The 20064-nt window shown below is 34.3% G+C and overlaps 4 protein-coding genes across 4 annotated transcripts; 2 read left to right on the top strand and 2 right to left on the bottom strand.

Annotated features, from left to right (window-relative positions):
- Positions 1 to 4527: 4527 nt before the first annotated feature.
- On the top strand, positions 4528 to 8189 carry LOC107010455 (L-ascorbate oxidase homolog). The gene is made up of 8 exons (XM_015209744.2): positions 4528 to 4783; positions 4861 to 4970; positions 6075 to 6345; positions 6431 to 6533; positions 6604 to 6949; positions 7071 to 7436; positions 7530 to 7608; positions 7721 to 8189. The coding sequence occupies exons 1-8, from the start codon at positions 4637 to 4639 to the stop codon at positions 7907 to 7909; spliced, it is 1611 nt and encodes a 536-aa protein (XP_015065230.1). The 5' UTR covers positions 4528 to 4636; the 3' UTR covers positions 7910 to 8189.
- Positions 8190 to 8618: 429 nt separating this feature from the next.
- Positions 8619 to 10717, top strand: LOC107029529 (GDSL esterase/lipase At5g55050-like). Its single transcript, XM_015230966.2, has 5 exons — positions 8619 to 8970; positions 9362 to 9504; positions 9611 to 9832; positions 9918 to 10164; positions 10335 to 10717. The coding sequence occupies exons 1-5, from the start codon at positions 8712 to 8714 to the stop codon at positions 10556 to 10558; spliced, it is 1095 nt and encodes a 364-aa protein (XP_015086452.1). The 5' UTR covers positions 8619 to 8711; the 3' UTR covers positions 10559 to 10717.
- A 241-nt stretch (positions 10718 to 10958) lies between these two features.
- Positions 10959 to 14534, bottom strand: LOC107012481 (probable serine/threonine-protein kinase PBL7). The gene is made up of 6 exons (XM_015212343.2): positions 13949 to 14534; positions 13773 to 13882; positions 12906 to 13698; positions 12256 to 12492; positions 12023 to 12172; positions 10959 to 11510 (listed from the first exon to the last, which is right to left on the bottom strand). Exons 1-6 carry the CDS (start codon positions 14198 to 14200, stop codon positions 11358 to 11360), a joined length of 1695 nt encoding a protein of 564 aa, XP_015067829.1. The 5' UTR covers positions 14201 to 14534; the 3' UTR covers positions 10959 to 11357.
- A 1061-nt stretch (positions 14535 to 15595) lies between these two features.
- On the bottom strand, positions 15596 to 19494 carry LOC107025825 (coiled-coil domain-containing protein 124). Its single transcript, XM_015226939.2, has 3 exons — positions 18795 to 19494; positions 18566 to 18685; positions 15596 to 15930 (listed from the first exon to the last, which is right to left on the bottom strand). Exons 1-3 carry the CDS (start codon positions 19350 to 19352, stop codon positions 15913 to 15915), a joined length of 696 nt encoding a protein of 231 aa, XP_015082425.1. The 5' UTR covers positions 19353 to 19494; the 3' UTR covers positions 15596 to 15912.
- Between the last annotated feature and the right edge of the window lie 570 nt (positions 19495 to 20064).

The raw sequence follows: 20064 nt of genomic DNA, 5'->3' as shown, positions 1-20064 counted from the left end.
AGAATGAATGAATTTGCGTAAACCGACAAAAATGAATTGATTCCTATGGCTCCTAATGCAAATGCAACACACGAAGAAGATGAAAAAAATATGATTTATGGACAAGATGAAAGAAAAACTTGGAGGTGAACCAAAAGGATTGCTTGACAAAATTAATTAAAAGAGAAATTGATACAAGAACAATGATGATGAAGAGTCTAACTGAAACAATCACTACTTCGCTTATATATTACTCCTAACACTCACTAATTGAACTTATTATATATGCACTATTAATAACAGTAATAAGTTGGTGTGTGTTTTATGGTTTAAAAGTTAGACCAAGGAAACAAAGATAGGTGAAATCTTTAGCCCAACTTGAACTAGTTGTGGGCTGCACAAAACAAATTAGAATCTCTGCTAATTCCTCAATGCCAGCCCATAAAAACTGATAGGCCTTGAATTTTCTCCGGTCCAATTTTGTAATCCATGACATTGTCTTGGATTTCAAAAAATCCGGCAGGAGTTTAAGTGCAATACCCATGACACTTGTTTAAGTTTGTAAATATCGAACTGTTTATTTTTTAAATTTCTCAAAAAGTCAGTCTGAAAAGTATGTGCAAATCGACAGTAAATTTAAGGATTGAGTTACAATTTACTCCTGTTATTCTAGTTATATAAGGTAAATAAAAGGGATCGAAGAAGGGAGAAGCTTCCCATTCATTATCAACAAATGAATTTTTTTCTCAAAAAAGGGAGGCAGTTTGTAGTAGTAATGTAATCAAACCAGTCACAAAATTAAATTAAATTTACGTATAGGTAACGCACAAGAATTCCGTGAGTCTCGTCAATAATCACGGATACACCAAATCTTCCAGCCTTATAAAACAAGATAATTAAATAGGAATACAATTAATCAACGCGCCTTAAGACAAGAAACTATACATATATTGAATAAAAAGTTACATGCGACCTTTTTTCAATATTTTTTTAACTGATGCACTTGTCATTATAATGTTATATATATAATGGAGATAGGAATCACAATGTGAGGAATCAAACTCTTAACAATAAAGTGAAAATTCAAATAGTCAATCAACAAAACTACTAAGATTATCCATTATTATAATATTGCATATTATGCAAATTAGTTTAATTTATAAGCACTTCCTGTCGCGAAGTACGTGTCCATGCATTATTATTTTAATTCTACATGTAACTACGTATACTAGTACATATATTGATTAATCGCTTAAAAATAATTTGTCTCAGTTTATATGCTATTCTGATATATAAGTAATTTTATCCTGTCGATAAAGACAGATCTGTCAACTCGATGAGTTTGAGTTTGTGTTCTTATCATTAACTTATTAAATCTTTGAAATTCTCAATTTATAAACTATAATTTTTTTAAAAACATTGTTTTTTTTTTTCACACAGATTTGTATGTTTTGTTTCAAAATATCAAGTTACATTCATTATGAACAGAATACTTATATTCTCCGATTATGAACTTATAAGCTACTCCTTCCGTTTAAAAAATAAAAAACACTTGGAATAAAAGATTTATAAATCTTGTGACTCTAAACTAAAGTTAATGTCTAATGTATCAAAATGTACTTTAATCTTGTGGTCTTAAACATGCCACGTGGAAAATTAAAGTTAAAGTGTTGCCAAAAAAGATTTTTTTTTTTTAAAACAGACTAAAAATGAAATAGAATATCTTTTTTAAATAAAGGGAGTAATAGTTTTTAAATTTTTTTGTATTTTTTTTCCACATAAATTTGTATGTCTTGCTTTAAAAACTTTTAGTTTACTTATATCCTCCATCTGCCCCCGAAATACTACAGAGCGAAGCCCATTAGCATCGTTCAGTCGAATGGGGGAAGGCCAAATTGGATCGAATCTAATAATTTTTAATTTAATACGTATAAATATTAAGTTTAAATTTTCGTTATTAATATTTGAAATCATCGTTATAAAAGTCAAAACTCATAACACTATAATTCCGATTTTACGACAGAATTACAAACTAGAATTTTTCACGCGGACTAAATTTATGTAATAATTTTATTGAAATTGTAGTAACCAAAAATTTAACATGCAAATAATAGATTTAAGGGCAACTTTCACGTATAGCAAACAAAAAATTCATATTTGTATGTTATAGCAAACTTTGCATAATTGCGCTCCATAGCAAACATAAAACTGTATAATTTGCTATACATATACAATTGTATAATTCGCTGGCCTAAATTGTATAATTTGCTGGCCTATTTCGCTGCAATTGTATAATTTGTTTTGCATACAGTTGAATCGAATTAAAATGTATGTATATTGCATAATTATAAGTGTATAGCAAGAAGATATATGTTTTTCTCGCTTTATACAAAAACAGAAACACATATATACACTTCTGTTGTATAAAGCTAGAGAAAATTGTATTTCACTGCAATTGTATAATTCGCAATTGTATAATTCGTTGGCCTTTTTCTCTGCAATATTTGAAGTAAAATGTTTGTAAATTGTATAATTAAGTGTATAACACGAAGATATACATTTTTGCATGTGTATATACAATTTTCTCTCGCTTTATACAAAACAAAAACAGAATTATACACTTCTGTGTATAAAGCGAGAGAGGCGAGCGAGAATGGAGAGTGGCGAGCGAGATTTTTGGGAGAGAGATGCTGACAATTTTTAGCTAATGTTTGCTATGGAGCACAATTAAATCAAACCCTAGCTATTCCATTTAATTTAGGTTATTAGTTTGCTATTATATACAATTTTCCCTAGATTTAATGTTAAACCCCTAAAAGATTGTAAGATAGAGCTTTACAAAATCGGATCCACCTCTAAATTGTTGCTATTATGTATAGCTTAAATTCAGTATTAAGGTTTTTATTTTTTATTTTTTAAACTTGAGAAAGTTTTTATTCTATAATCGAGTGTACGTTCAGAAGCTCTAATTTGTAGTCTAAGGAACTCAAAGTGAATAATCAATAGTTTCCATCACATAAATATAAATTTTATATATGAACAAGATCTAGACTTATCCACCAAACAAAGTAATTTAATTAACCTTTATGTAGACGTTAATTAAAGTGAAAATTATGAATATTCGCATAAATTGATTACGGCTAAAAGTGACTTATTTAAGAAGTAATTTTTTAAAATAGTCTTTCAAACGGTACTTTTGAAAAAAAAATTGTGTGGCTAATTCAGTTGAGAAGTATTTTTCATAAGAAAATTATGTTTGTGTCTAATTTTTTTAAAAAAAGTGCTTTTGAGAGTCAAATTACAAAAAAAAAAAAAAGATAACTATTAATGTACTTTTAATATTAAAATTATTTTATAGAGAGAAAGTATTTGAAATATCTATTATTCAAAAAATAATTAATTTTTTATTTTTATTAATTTAAAGTGAACATATTTATATTTTCTATCAATATTATTCCTTTTTGGGAGGCTAAAATATTTATCATTTTTTTTTCTAATTCTTCAAAATAATACGTAAAATAAATTATAAAATTTCTTATAAAAAAATAAAATTCTCAACTGAATTTTAACCAAACTTATGAAATATTCTACTTAATTAATAAGAGATATATTGATAAATATGTATTTATGAAAATGATATTTTAGTCTTAAGAAAAATAATTTATTGTTTTTGCTTCTGTTTTTTTAGAAGCTGAAATTTTAGCTTCTTTCTAAGCAGAATGCTTTCATTTAAAGCACTTATATTGATTTGAAAAACGTCTTTATTTTTCAATAGAAGTTTTTTTTTCTTCTTAAAATAAATATTTCTGGCCTCCAAACACCAATGCTAACACAGCAGCTCTCTAAGTAATAGTTAAAGTTTGTTGGATTTGTTTTAAATTTAGCAATCCAGCACATCCATTGTTTCAAACTTCATTTTAAATGCCTGAATTAAGAATTCGAACTCCGAGTAATTTTTTGGTGGTGTTCCAAATAATAATTATAAACAAAATAAAACGACCTAATAATTTTGGGATATTTGTTTTAGACAAGTCTAACCTTATATATAATCAGAAAATTATAAATTAAGTCCTACAGTCCGAGTCCACCACGAGCATTTTATTTTATTTTTTGTTTGGTCTTTCGGTCAATGTGCAACATCCGTTTTGAATTTGACTAATCTGATTTTGCTCGAAAAATTTCACTTTAAGCATAAAACACTTTTTATTAAAAATAATTTAAAAAATTTGATTTCTAATTAATAAAAATGAATAAGTACCATTATAACATTTTTGTTCTTTTAATTTCCACTGAGTGTTTATATCAGCTTGATTGATTAATTGTATTGGAAAAATATAATTATAAAACGTTGTCGGTAAAAAATGGATTTGGAGGATAGGAGGGAGAGTACACGGAAGAAAAACAAGTGGAAAGTGGGTCAGCTCCCTTTTTTGGTTGAGTTAGTTAGTTAATGGTACAATTATGCCAGCCTGGAATGGCGCAATGAGTCACGAAAAAAGGCGTGCTTTTCATTCTGTTACTAATAATTAACTTTACGATATAGCATTATGTTTCTTTTAATTTCATACGCAAACTTGAATCAATCTCTCTCTTTCTATATATAAAAATATATTTCCTTTACACAAATTTTTTATTTACGATTATATAATTTAAGAGAATGAGGTCGGAAAAGGGAAGAAGGTGGTGTTGGATTGCGCTAGTGGTGCTGTACATGGAAGGTGTAGTAGTTGCAGAGGATCCTTACAGATACTTGGACTGGAGAATCACTTATGGCGATATACATCCTCTTGGTGTCCGCCAACAGGTATTTTCACGACATACAAAATACTAGTTTAGTTTGTGAGTTTTGTAAAAACTTTATACTTTTTGGATGATGAACAGGGAATTCTCATAAATGGCCAATTTCCGGGTCCTGATATATACAGCGTTACAAATGACAACCTTATCATCAACGTCCATAATCACTTGCCTCACCCTTTTCTTCTCACTTGGTATAATCATACATATATATATCATGAACATCCTTTATTCTTGTTTGCATGCATGCGCATATATTTACTTATTCAAATGATAATAGTATTTGTCTTGATAATTAGGTCCATATATAGTTAAACACACTTGTTGTTTAAAAGATGCTACCTTTTACTCTGTGAAATAGACTTTTAATTTCACACTTCACAAGAATACATTAATTAGATCATCACTTAAGGCTATATTTTCTTAATATAGCAGCCTATAAAAAAATACTTGTTGGGTTTAATAAGTGGTTTTTTGGAAAAGGACGAAACGTCAATAGCATACATAAATGAAGAAACACAAGAGTTTCCTTGTGTATGCTATTAATTTCTTCATTTTCTCAACAATATTATTTTACATCAAAGTCAGTCAGCCGAACAAATGAAAAACAGTTTTGAATATTAATTTCTAAAATAAGACATGGGCAATAATAGTAGATGTTACTCATCAAGTATTTGACTTTTTCAACATGAGAAAAGTCGGTGAAAAAAGCATTAACTAGCCGCATCTACGCTACAGGGATTATAAAGTTTCTATCCTATAACTCCCATAACTTTTTTTTTAGGCACCTAATATCATAGCACAAATTTTGCTTATTTTAAATTGTAACCTTTTTGGAGATCAATATCAAATTGTGTTAAACTAATTAATTTGCAATAATATGTATGAGCAGAAGTTACTATTCAAAAATACTTATTTCCTCATAATACTATAAAAAAAACTGTGAATTACATGAGCAAAATCTACTATTCTAAAAAACTTATTTCCTCGTAACACTTAAAAAAAACTGCGAATTACATGAAGATTTTTTTTGGATTAGTATAAAAGTTTGCGGGAAACTTATTTTTCTATAAATTTTCATACTAATTTCCAGAAAAATCCCCATGTAATTCACAGTTTTCTTATAGTGTAAGAAGTTGATCATAGACATCAACTCTATAAAAACGCTTTTTAACTTGTCAGAAAATTAACCCTGACAAATTTTAAAATCTATTGTAGGGGTAAAAATGAAGTATAAATTGATTTAGCAGTACTAAGAGCATCGTAATACGTTATACAATGTGTAATTTTGGATGCAGGAATGGACTCCAACAAAGAAAAAATTCATTTCAAGATGGTGTATATGGAACAACATGTCCCATCCCCCCAGGAAAGAATTTCACATACACAATGCAGGTGAAAGATCAAATTGGAAGTTTCTTCTATTTCCCATCACTCCAATTCCACAAAGCTGCTGGTGGATTTGGAGGAATTAGGATTCTCAGTAGACCAAAAATTCCAGTCCCTTTTCCTGAACCTGCTGGAGATTTCACTATTCTTATTGGAGATTGGTACAAAACTGATCACAAGGTGAATATTGTGTTGAACATATATATATTTCCTTAATCAGGAAAGGGGACGATATTCGAGTTGTTGATTTTGATAATATTTGCAGGTATTAAAAACAATTTTAGACCATGGAAAGAGGCTTCCATTCCCTGATGGCATTCAGATCAATGGCCTTGGTCGTGATGGTGCAAAATTCACTGTTGAACCAGGTACGCCAAGAACCATTTGTTGATTTTCACCTGTAGAGTAATGAGCTGAAAATGGGTGATAATTTTCCAGGGAAAACATACAGGTTAAGAATATGCAATGTGGGACTTCAAAATTCACTCAACTTTCGAATTCAGGGACACAAAATGAAGTTGGTTGAAGTTGAAGGAACTCACACAATTCAAACTACATTGTCTTCTCTTGATATACATGTTGGCCAGTCCTACTCAGTGTTAGTCACTGCAGATCAGCGTGCTCAAGATTACTACGTAGCTGTTTCCAGCCGCTTCACCACTCAAATTCTCGATTCTACGGCCATTCTTCACTACAGAAACTCCAGAAAAACAGTTTCTGGACCACCTCCTCCAGGGCCAACCACTGATATTTCTTGGTCCCTAAATCAGGCGCGTTCTATCAGGTACAGCGCCCTTCTTAAATTTCTTTTTTGTCCATCTATAAAATTTAAACTACACATTGACTTCAGCATTTATTTTTCAAAAATGCATGTGATTCACTTAAGTTCATAATATGATTTCCAGGACTAATCTTACAGCCAGTGGGCCAAGACCAAATCCTCAAGGCTCCTATCATTATGGTCAGATCAATGTGACGAGAACAATAAGACTAGCCAATCATGCTGGCTTAGTTGATAAAAAACAGAGATATGCAGTTAATGGTGTATCCTTCATCCCAGCTGATACGCCGCTTAAGTTAGCAGACTATTACAATATCGATGGAGTATTCAAAGTTGGAAGCATCCAGGATAAGCCTGCAGGTCGAAATATTCACCTTGACACAGCAGTTATGGGAGCAGACTACAGAGCATTTGTAGAGATTGTATTTGAGAACAGAGAGAACATTGTCCAAAGTTGGCATCTTGATGGATACTCTTTCTTCGTCGTCGGGTAATTACACCTCAACATCTTAGTCTATTACACAAAAAAATAAAAAAATCATGCATTTAGTTACTAAACAGTAACATACTGTAATTTTCACAGGATGGATGTAGGCATTTGGAGTCCTGCAAGTAAAAACCAGTACAACCTTATAGATGCAGTTTCGCGCTGTACCACACAGGTTAGAATCAAATAATCAATTCATTAATTACTCAATATTATGTTTCATAATGCCATCTGTCTAACTTCTAAATCTTAAAAGTTTTTTTTAATCTTGGTGCTGGCTTTGACAGGTTTATCCAAGATCATGGACCGCAATATATGTGCCCCTGGACAATGTAGGAATGTGGAACCTGAGGAGTCAATTCTGGGCAAGGCAGTACCTTGGCCACCAATTTTATTTGCGAGTTTATACACCAGTTAAATCATACCGCGATGAATATCCTATTCCAAAGAATGCTTTGCACTGTGGTAGGGCCTAGGGTACAGTCATAAGAACATTATAGTTCTTCCAAGGACCAAGAAGAAGCACTTACTAATATTTCACAAAAGAAAAAGAAAAAACAAGACCTTTCGTCATCCTATCATTGCTGCTAAGCATTTATCAATTCCAACTATTTTACTAATCCATTCCCACATTGTAATTTGTAATATTGCTTATTAGAATTCAGGCATGTATGTTTGTATTAAGTCACTAATATGTATAATTTTGTTTAAAGTTCCCCATTTACAAATAATAAGTCTCATAGAGTTTACGCATCATGTTTTCCCTGTGGGTAACTGTCACCGAAATAATTAATTGATAACTTCATCGTAACCATCTCCAATGTAGAATAAGGCCAACAAGAAAAACAAACATATAAAGACATTTCTCACTTGCTTCCATCGTAGTAAAAAGAACTTTTCAACTTGCTTCCTAGAGCAATAAATAGAAATTTCCTCAAGACAATAATAACGAGACAAATTGATAAATAAGTATGCCGAAATGCATATGTACTGTTTCATCAGAATATGAAATAATTGATTCTAAACAGTTTGATTGGAATTAAACAAACCAACTACTGGGCAATCGGCCCCAGCTTGGTAAGCAGCTATTCAGTGTCTTCTTTTGCTTTGGAATTTAGAAGCATAATTCGTTTATGGTCTATAGAATAACCTATAAATTACCTGCTCTCCAGTGGAAAAAAACGCAAAGGTATGTGTAACTAACTCAAACATACCAAGAACAAAGATAGGAAAGAAGGGCACTACACTTAAACAAACGTTACCAACCTAGTTTTCGCCATGGAAAACATGTGTCCTTTCTCTCTTCTTATTCTTCTGGCGCTATCAATATTCGGCCCCAACTTAGTCAATGCTGATACAGTGCGCCCAACCCCACCACCTATTTTCATACTAGGGGATTCAACAGCTGATGTTGGAACTAATTCTTACATCCCTGACTGCAAAGCAGCAGCTAACTTTCCTCATAATGGCATTGATTTTGTCAACTCAAGGCCAACTGGAAGGTTTAGTAATGGACTCAACAGTGCTGATCATCTTGGTTAGTGTTACTGAAGTTTTAGCATTAAATCTAACGAACATAACCAATAAGATTTTCAGCAAGCATTCCTACTTATTCTACATGCATGTCGTATATTCTGTCATTTCACTATCACTTTCAAACTTTTTTATATGGCGGTGTTCGAGCTAAACTCTGCACACCTCGACTATTTCACCGGGTACGTGCTATCTCCACCAGCACATGTATCACGTAACTCTAGTGAGAAGAAATCGCCTAGTGATTTTGGTCTCTAATGGTATTTGAACACTAGTCTCGTGTGGTTTTTACTCATTCTATTGACCGCTAGCTAGGTAGGTCACACACTTGAGTATGGACATATCACTATTACACGTACAATGCTAATGGAGAATCTTGTCCTTTCTAACTGCAGCAAGGCTTTTCGGATACAATAGTAGCCCGCCCCCCTTTCTATTTCTTCACAGCCTGAAATATGGTCTTCAACTGGGTATATATCGAGGTGTAAACTTCGCCTCAGGAGGCTCTGGTCTCCTTGATGACACTGGCTTACAGCTGGTAAGCCTTTTCACTCCTAATAATCATCTCTCACAAAAGAGTAAGGAAAATACTTTGATCACTCCAACGTCTAAATATGTATCCGTACCTATCTCTCTCCAAACAGAATGTCCTTAACTTGCCACAGCAGATCAATCAATTTGTCACTTTACGTGAAAATTTGATTGCATCACTTGGTCATGAATCAACAAAAGCATTGCTCGGAAAATCATTGTTCTGTATCAGTACTGGGAGCAATGACATCTTTGTTTATTTCAAGACCAGGAGTACAATGCCTAAAGAAGAGTTTATCAATCATCTCATGGAAGCGTATGAGAACCACATAAAGGTTGGTATTGAATGTTCCTTCAACTTGCATAAGTAGAATCCCATAGATGGTATTTGTATGAAGCTAAGACATCTGTATATAATAGACTTTGTACAGCCTCGGAGCACGGAAGTTTGGCATCATAAGTGTGCCACCAGTAGGTTGTTGTCCAGCCAACAGACTTTTGAATGGGACAAGGTGTTTCGAGCCCATGAATGATTTTGCCAGATGTTTCCATTCAGCTCTTGAAAAGCTAATGTGCAACCTAACCTCAGAGCTACACGGGATGAAATATTCGCTTGGGGACACATACAAAATGACCATTGACGTTATAGATAATCCACAACCCTTCAGTAAGCACTTCTTCCCACAAATTACTCTACACTAAGGATTAGACGTTCTACAACTAAGAAAGAATTTATGATTATACTACAATACACCATCTATGCTACTATTCATTCCCTTTACTACCATGTAAGTAGCAAACTAATAACGTGAGAATGGTGTTTTCCTTGCATTGCAGACTTCAAAAATGTGGACACAGCCTGCTGCGGACATGGAGCACTAAAAGCCGAAGGAATTTGTAATGCAACAGCTAGTCTCTGTTCAGATCGCAGACAGTACATATTCTGGGACTTGTTCCACCCTACAGACGCTGCTGCACGGTTGGCAGCTAATACACTTTACGGTGGTCCAACACACTATGTTTCTCCAATTAACTTTGCTCAGCTGGCTGCTGAAAATTAGTGTCATTGAACCTACTGAATGAATGTCACAGATTGTTAATTTCTCTTCATAGTCTTTACTTCTAATAAGTTCTATCAGTGGATCCTCTAGGATTTGGTATCTTTTTGGTTATGTGAGAAGATATCTGTAGTCACTCTATGCATCTCAATATTTTGTTGAGACTTGAGAGGACTGAGACGATGTTTCTGTTCTGTGATGTTTTATGAAATTGAAGAAAAAAATCACCTTCAGGCCGAGCTCATATACCCCTCCTCACTCCCCCAGAGTAAAGAAAAAAGAGGAAAAGACCAGCACAGTTTCTTCAATTGGAGTCAGCAAGAGAGAAAACCAATAATAATAGTAATAATGTAAGGGCACATGATATTGATCTATGGAATTAGCACAGAAGAAAATTAAACTCTAGGTTAAAAAATGCTTGCGATGTTATTCAAGAAAAAATCTTCAGCATATTTCTGAGACAAAAGACAGCTTACACTTCAGGAATAATGTTTGACTACATAATGACATTTCTATTGGCACTCTAATATCACTTTTAAATAGAACTACAATTTACTAGAGAAATGGTTCCTTTAATTCTGTTTTCTCTTTTTTGTCATTTTAATTCAGTGACTGGGTTGAGAGAGTGTGATCCTCAACAAAGGTAAGGTTAAGGTTTGTGTACACTCTATCCTCCCCAGATCCCACTTGTGGAAACACACTAGGTATCTCGTTGTTGCTGAGAGAGAGTGGTGCATTGATGGACAAACAAAACACCAGTATATATATACCAATATATCATGGAAAACTCAAGAATATGTGATCAGCTATCCTCTATGAACATGCCCTCTTCAGAATCTGATCCATAATATCTGCACAAGCAAGTTTCATCTTCTGAACCAATTCCATCAAGAAGCTCTTCTCTCTTTCTTTGCAGTTCTAACCAGTGCTCTGGCTCCTCAAACAAACGCAGGATCTGCAAACCAGCAAAATCTCATTTTATTGTCTATTTCATCACCATTCACATTATTTTAGCATCACTCATAAACTTAGATAGTGGCAATACTTTAGTTTCCATCATCAGGAACTCAAAAGTTTATGTCAGTATATTCCTGCTAGTTTATGCCAAAGTATGTTGAGTTTATCAAACGAGAAGCAAATTTAAGTGTATACTTTTGTTTTCTACTTGTCCAGAATGGGATTTATAGAAGAGGCTGAAACTTATTCAGATTTTAGAATCCTTGTTTTGCATTTTTGTCGTAAATACTACAGCATGTTCTAAGAGCTGGATACAATTGGTGAAATGCTGCTATATTGATCAAGAAAATTAGAAGCAAAATCCAAAAAAATCCAGTTAATTATGATTTTAAATTCATCAAAACAAGAAACTACAAAAGAGTTCTCTTACAATTGGTTAGCAGGCTACTGATGACGTCAATATTAAGGAAAATGATTCAAAGAAAGAACAAGACAAAGAAAATGACTTACTGTTTTCATTTTTGGCCTCCTTGAAGATGAATGCAAGAGGCAGAGCCGCGCTGCAAACATCATTGTTTTCATCTCATCTTTGTTGTAGTTCTCATTTATGTCAGGATCAACAAGACGGTCACTAAGACCACAACTGAGCAGAGACCTTGCCTGAAATTCACATTATCTAGAGTCAAATCATTGAAGAAACATATTTATCTTTTGCTGTTGATATACATGCTTCGTATTATTACCCACAACACTAAGCTTTCATGATGAGCTTCCAGGTCTTTCTCGATGGCTCGTTTCCCTGTGATCAATTCTAGCAGAACCACCCCATAAGAGTATACATCTACCTTCTCATCAACTTTGCCATACATGATGTACTCAGGTGCCAGGTATCCAAATGTCCCAACAACGTGAATTGGTTTCACACAAGCTGAATCTTGCTGAGTTTCCTGGTGTACCACTGCTGATCCAAAATCTGATAGCTAGGTTTCAGCTTCAAAAATCATTAAGTGTAACAAAAGTGGATGCAGAAATTTTATCAGCTACAGCTTATCAGAATTGATCATCTAGGCATCAGATATTCATAAAAAGTTATTGAAGTAAAAACAAATCCATTCTTCACTTATGTGGCCTAAAAGAAACTAATGGGTTTAGAATTCACCAAGTAATGCATATGAACACCATGATAATATGCTTTAGGTATGCTTAAGAGGCTTATCATAGTTATAGAGGGGAAAACCAAAAAAAAGGAATTCGATGACCCTTACATCTCTCAGACTAGTCAGCAAGCATCTCACAATAGCATAGTCTCACAATGGCAATCAGTGTAACACATACATTCTAATGAATATGAGAAGCCATCTAATGTAGGAAAGCAAGCTACTAAAAGACTTACTTGTGGGTGGCAATCATCAGATAAGAGAATATTTGATGATTTCACATCTCTGTGAACGATAGGTGGGGTTTGAGAATGGAGGTATTCCAATCCCCTTGCCACTCCTATTGCAACTTGCATCCTTGTGTTCCAATTAAGCTGTTTTAATCTTTGCTTCAGACTGTCCTTCAGTAGATTATACACGATTGCTTGCATATCCTTACTGTAACTGTAACCGACAAGCTGAATTAAGTTCTCGTGTTTCAGATTACTCAATATTTCAACTTCTTGAAAAAGATCATCCTCGGCGTATCGTGTGTTCTTAAGGACCTTCACTGCTGCAAGCTGGCCATTCTCGAGATTGGCTCGATAGACTTGACTATGTCCACCCACTCCAGTCAATAAATTGGGACTGAAGTTGTTTGTTGCACAGCTAAGTTCATCGGTAGTGAAGCGTCTGGCGCAACCCATTGATTCTAAGCAAGCTATTCTCTCAAACAGACTCTTAGCTGCAGCATTATTGAGCTTCTTGATTCTAGGAAAAGTTGCATTTCTAGTCGGCTGTGATGAAGTAGATGTGGTTGAAGAACATGTCATTGACAAAGATTTATGAATTTGATACTTGTCTCTTGACTGCGTAGAGCTGCTGGACACTGACAGAGAGGACTGAGGTGATTGAAATACTTTACTGGGAGCACCTTCTTGGGAAGTCCCCGGCCTCTGGAGTAGGATTTTTCCTCCATTATCCATTACGAGAAGGGAGCAAGTAGGAGGCAATTCTTTCAAAATTTTGCCAGCAATCTGATCAGTTGGCCTGAACATGAAAAGTCAAAATGAGACAAATAGAGGGGTAGCTGTAGACAAAAGCAGGATAGGAAAAATGTATACCTGGAACTGCTGCATCCTACGGCAAGCATTGTGGCAAAGTTTATACGTACTTGATTACTCAACTCAGTTATGTACGTGTCTGCTACGCAAACCTTGATTTGGAAATCCACCTGAAAGACTAGAGATTTAGCAATTTAGCAAACCATGAAGAGTTGGAGAGTGTAAAATGACATGACCTGCTTGGATTTACATAGATCCTCATGAATGTGAAAAGTATTTGGATCAAAGGTATCATTTGGTTGTTGTACATGAACAGATAGAACATAGTCCCCAGGCACTACGACTAAATTGAGCAAACGAAGGAGCATTTCTCTGCTGCTGTTATCGGATTTGAGACCAACCACAATTGTTCTCCTCTTGGCCTTGGGAACTACCCTGCATCTCAGGAGTGAGGAAATTCCTCCTTTGCCACTTGAACTACCAAACATTGTACACACTCAAAGGCAACGCCAGCATGTCTGCCTATCTAAGAATAATTGAACGAATTTTGAATCGTTTTCAGGGTTTTGCTTTTATGTTTTAAGTTACCTGCATAACCCTGACGCATAAATTCCAGTAGCTCATTGTTTGGTACTAGCATTTATTACTATAGTTGATAGTATAAGTACTTACCATACTACCATTAAAACAGAATTAAGATGGTGCCGACATTGCCATTATGAGTTTAAACGTACTACTTCCATTTGTGAACCAACCAAATCTTCAACGCATTCGCTTGCATAATCAACAGTAGTAGTAGTATTTGTTAACTCAGCAAGTGGGTGAAAGAAGAATTTTTCCTATTTGCCTTTATTTTGATGGGGTTATCAATACCGTTCTCACTGATTTAAACTAGAGATAGTTTGCTCTCAGGAGATGGTTATTCCATAGAATTTATTTAACAAATAAATACAACCATTCTCTTTGTCCTTTAGCTTGCAAGACCAATATGATGATCAACATGAATATGATAAATTCAGAAGCACAAGGATCAACAATTACTCTTGTTAAATAATTTCACAAAAAGAACATCAATAACAATGTAATAGTCATAAATGCAAAGTTTAAATAATATTATCTTAAATTATGCATAGCCCTATATAATTTTACACCACAAAAATCATTCACTAATATGTACTCTAACACTCTAACTTAACATATACCACTATGTCAAATTGTAGTCTACATGTTAGTGAATTATTCATTTTATATATTACTAAAAATTTCAATATACATTATTTCAGTATTTATTTTATAAATACCAAATACCATACAAAAAAATTTTAAATTCATTCCAAATACCATAATACCCATACGGCGGTATAAAAATAATTCATTTATAAGGCAAAAATTTTCTCAAATAATCCAAGAATGCATGAAGGGATGATATTCGGCGGAAGTCGCACACAACGCAATAAAAGCGAGTTTGATGGGGCATCAGAAGTTTGGTTATTCATCAATTCACTGCGTGCAAAAGCTCCATTCTGAATTCTGATAATAACTCCCTTTAATGTCTCTTTATAGCGCCCAACACAACATACAAACTCTTTCCATCTTCTACTTCGTTAGTGCTCAAGCCATTCTCAATAACAATGTACCTGTCAATTGCCATATCAAGACTTACGCCCAATATTTTGTAACAGATATAGATACCTTTACCTAGATTAGCTGTATAACATGATCTCTACTCCTATCCACAAATTTGACTCCTAAAATAGGCAGGCATCCACAACTCCAACTGCTCAGACATGGAGAGAAAAAAGAAACGGAAATATGATCACGCAACTAAGAAAGCTATTATCTGATGCCTTTTTACATTTTCCCTTCCTCTTCAACTTTTCGGCTACTGAAAAGCATTGATTGCATTATTCACGGTCAAAGACTTATTCAAGTATGTTATTTACTGTTAAACAATGGAAGAACATCACGAGTACCAAGGTGCAGACATCAATTGTCATAATACAGAGGGGGTATAGTATCTAATTAGAAAGCATTACACTTGAACAAGAAGCAATTGCTATAAGCAAACCCCAACCAAACATCTTTCGCAGAAGACTGTCAACACCAACCAGGTCACGCAATAGACCATCAACATATCCCCACCACAGCACACCTTTCTCAGCTCATAGGACTATTGCAGCCACATCAGCACAAAATGTACCTATGACTTATCTGCGACCTGCACAAAATTAAGATCATAAGATCAAGCAACACTCAGTTATAAATTATCCAGCATCCATTTACTGTAGATCAAACTATTGACTACTGACACTTCAATTCAGCAAAGCTCTTCAAATGTCTCTCGTATGGAAATCTAAAGCTTTCCATCTAACTTAATAATCATCGCTCAGGGAGACATGATTCAATAATTGAGGATTTTTAGCTTATTTTGTCCCAAAACTATTTCTAGGATCCTTAAAAAGGGAATATCACTAGAATTGTTTTTATAAAGGTAAAATTAAACCAGGGAAGGAAATGCAAGGCTTCTTGAGAGCAAAAAGCTTATGTGATTAAAGTAAAGTGAAATAAAGATTATATCCTTAATTTAAGCTTTTCGGTGAAACATGACTCCAATTAATGATATCGAAGCAATGGTTTTAGCACATTACATAACATGTAATGTACCTTACAGTACCTACTTTAATGTTTGGTGGTCAATAAAATTATATCACTAATTAATACTTCCTCCCCTCCATTTTACGTCTTAATTTGACTGGCACAGAGTTCAAGTATCAAACACTTCTTAATATTATGGTCTCAAATATATCATGTGAGATGTTGGAATAAAAGAAAGACTAAAAATAGAAAATACTATTCTTTTTTAAACAAACAAAAACGGAAAACAAGACACATGAATTGAACCAGGGGGAGTAAAGGTAAAAATAGACGAGGGCAAAAACCATGATAACTAAAGCAATTTTTTTCTTCAAATTTTCTTCTTTAAAGTATTTCCATGTCATAAAAAGAAAACGGTAAGTAAATAAGTCATAATAAGAACTGACGAAAATTTAAGCTACTTTGCACTAAATATTAATTTTAAAGTGAATTCTCGTCTTGTAATTTTTTTTTAGTTTATGTTTTCTGTTCTAGCAATCCTATCCTTTTCCTTGATTTATGAACAAGGAGAACAATGGGACACCAAAGTGGGTAAATTGATTGTTGACTTTTATTCCTAACCCTTGTAAAGGTAAATATGGTTCACTCCACTCTTAGGTGTAAGAAGGATCTCCTTATCTGGCTAAATAGTGAACCTTGTGGAAGCTGGATTGTGAACATTTCATGCACATCTTCTTGAGCAGAGGCACCATCCCAAATTACTCTTCATCAAATTTATTTCAGTACATTACAACTAAATATACATATTTCCTTTGTTTTTCATTTAAATGAGAAAAGGATTCACAACCAGATTGCCATCCGTTGTGTATGTATAGATCAACCTTCATGTTAACAACATACTTACATCTGGCATATATTTTGTTTTTCTCTGATTAATTTCTATAGCACAAAGGATAAAGTGCAGGAAGAAGTTTAATTTGTTTCTTCTTTGATGTTACAAAAGTTTCTGTCCTGGTTATTGGAGTTGAAGCTGTAAGCATATTGGTTGTTTTAATAATCTCTATGGAGATATGCCCGATCTTGTAAAAGGTTATAATAGCATAAGTTGCCCAAATATCAGGCCCATATCAAACCGAACTAAACAAAACCATTGTTCAGTGTATTCATGTTTCCTCAAATAGTCAAATGTGATCCAACGTTTCACCCATGTTGTCAAAGACACACTTAAGCGCTGAAGGGAGGGGCTCAAAACAAGTTGAGTACTTAGTGTCACTTGATGTGAACTGATGTGTCATCTTTGAGGTTCTAAGCCAGTAAGGCATACCTTTCCTTGCTAATGAGCCTTTCTGAAGAGGCGACACTATATAATTGATATCACTTTATTTTTTAAAAAAATTCAATTTCTTTGTCTATATATTTGAAATCCACACTAATAATTATTAGTCTTGGACTAAACATATATATTTGTATTTTTTTCTCACTTCGTGCCTTTTTCCACAAAAACCCACATTTTATTTGCATTTTGAGCTTAACAACTTGATGACCCTAACGGGTTTTTTCACTTGATTAGATTACGTTTCACTATCAACAAGCTCCACGTATCCAAAAGGAAAAGCAATTAAACTCTCAAGTGCCCTTGAAGCTAGTGATAGAGTGAGAACATAGTAAAAACTGGAATAACAGATCCCAACCACCTCATTAACCAAACCATGGAAGTAGACAAAACATCAGAGCACAGGATTTGGAAAATGAACTCTGCTCATATGAATAATCAGTTGCATGAGCCTGAAATTGTTATAAATGGGAAACAGGTGAACATAACATGATACCTTCTAATCGCTGTACAACCTTTTACTAGAGAAAAATTGTGTCACTCACCACCAAATAATTATTTCTATCTAATAAAAGACTCATTTTGGAAAATTTAGTTTCAGGTATTCCTACTTTCACAGATCAAATCCAACGTCAACATTCACAAGCTCCTGAAATGTGTAGGAAACATCAAGATAAAAACAATAACAACATACTTAGTGTGGAAACATCAAGATAATGACTTCATTTCAATCAATCCGTAGTCAATAGCTCACGTCATGTAACTGATTATGCTAGCCTTGGTATGGTAATCATCCAATAACGATTATTCAATTCTAACCTATGCAAGTGGTGTAATAGAGACAAATACCAGGAACCTAAGCATAAAAAACATTTAGAAATGGAACCAACAGAAAGACCATGAGCCATTCGTGAAGTTTAAGTACCTGGTTAAGAGGATTATCTGGAGATTTCTTCCATAGCTTCCAAATCAAGTCTTTGTACTGAGTGTGTGTCAGTCCTGGTTTCTCCTCCTTCAGAGCACGAAGCTCAGCCTCCTCAAAAGCCTACAAGTACAAGAATTAACACCCCAAATAAAAAGTGCAGGTGTGTCGTGGAGAGCTCTTAATCATTAGAGTTGTATCTGAAACAGCAAGCGAAGCTACTAAGGAATACCTTAAAGGCAGCCCTGAGTCTCTTCTCAGGATGCCTATCCGGTGGCAAACTATCTGAAATAGCCAAGTGAGCAATGGCATCATCCACAGTGCTAGCCTCTATAATTGAATCATCACGATTCCTATTGGTTACGAGCACCATCTTTTCATACTCCTCCTCTGCCGCCATACGGCTCTGCCTCCTCTTGTCCTCCTCCGCCTTCTTTGCCAAAGCTGCCTGCTCCGCCTCCTTCCTCTGCCTTAGTTCTGCCTCAGTAACCTTTGGTACCGGAGCGGCCACACGATTGGCTTTCTTATCCGGCTTCTTAATCGACTTCTCGAGTTCTTTCTCCTCTAACTCGGCAAGCCGACGCACCTCGGCTTTCTTTGCTGCGGCCTCTGCTCGCTTCTCGGCTTCTTCTTCACGTTTCTTGGCGGCGCGTGGCTTGGCTCCTTCAGCCTCGCGCCAATACTGGTCTTCTTTTTCTCGGGATTCACGGTCTTTGCGCTCCGATTCGACGGCGTTCTTCCGAGCCCTAGACGTCTCGGCTTTACTATTCACTCCCATTTTTTTCGGCATCTTTCTTTGCCGAATATACGATCAATCTTCGTCGGCGATTCCTGGATAACTTGGAATACAGAGCTATGTCCCTGTCTGTAGATTGCAATTGCCTTTTGTCAAAAGCTAAACGTAAGAGTTCGAGTATATGCTTCTACCAAAAATTCTCAGGAACCGAATTTGACGGAGTGGGCCGCCATCTATTTGGGCTCAGTCCATACATCATTGGGTTTCTTTGCGGGATAACTAAGCCACATAGCCATTCCGAAAATTTGTTTTTTTTAAAAAAAAAAAGTAAATACTCCGTAAAAACAAAATAATTACAAATATATATATTATTATATTTATGCTTCACTAAATAATTACACTAAATATTTCTAGCTAATTTTACTAAATCAGTATCATACATTGTATTGGTATTATAAAGACAAATAATTTTGCTTAGCTGACGATAAATCAGTATGTATATATTGTATTTAATATCATTAAAGTTTTTTGTTCAGAAACTACTCACTAGTCAATAGTAATATAAAAATATAATATATGCTCTTACTGTATCATTGACTATTGAGTAACTTCTTGATAAGAAATTTTAACAATATCACAATAATGTACATAATACTCCTATAGTATCATTAATTATACCACAATATACATATACTCTTATAGTATCATTAACCAATGAGTAATTTTTGAATAAAAATATTAATGATACTAGTAAAGTGTGTGTGTG

Source organism: Solanum pennellii, chromosome 1, assembly GCF_001406875.1.
Source record: "Solanum pennellii chromosome 1, SPENNV200".
In the NCBI taxonomy this organism is placed as follows: Eukaryota; Viridiplantae; Streptophyta; class Magnoliopsida; order Solanales; family Solanaceae; genus Solanum; species Solanum pennellii.
Note: the sequence above shows the minus strand (reverse complement) of the source record. Positions and strands in the feature narration are given on the sequence as shown.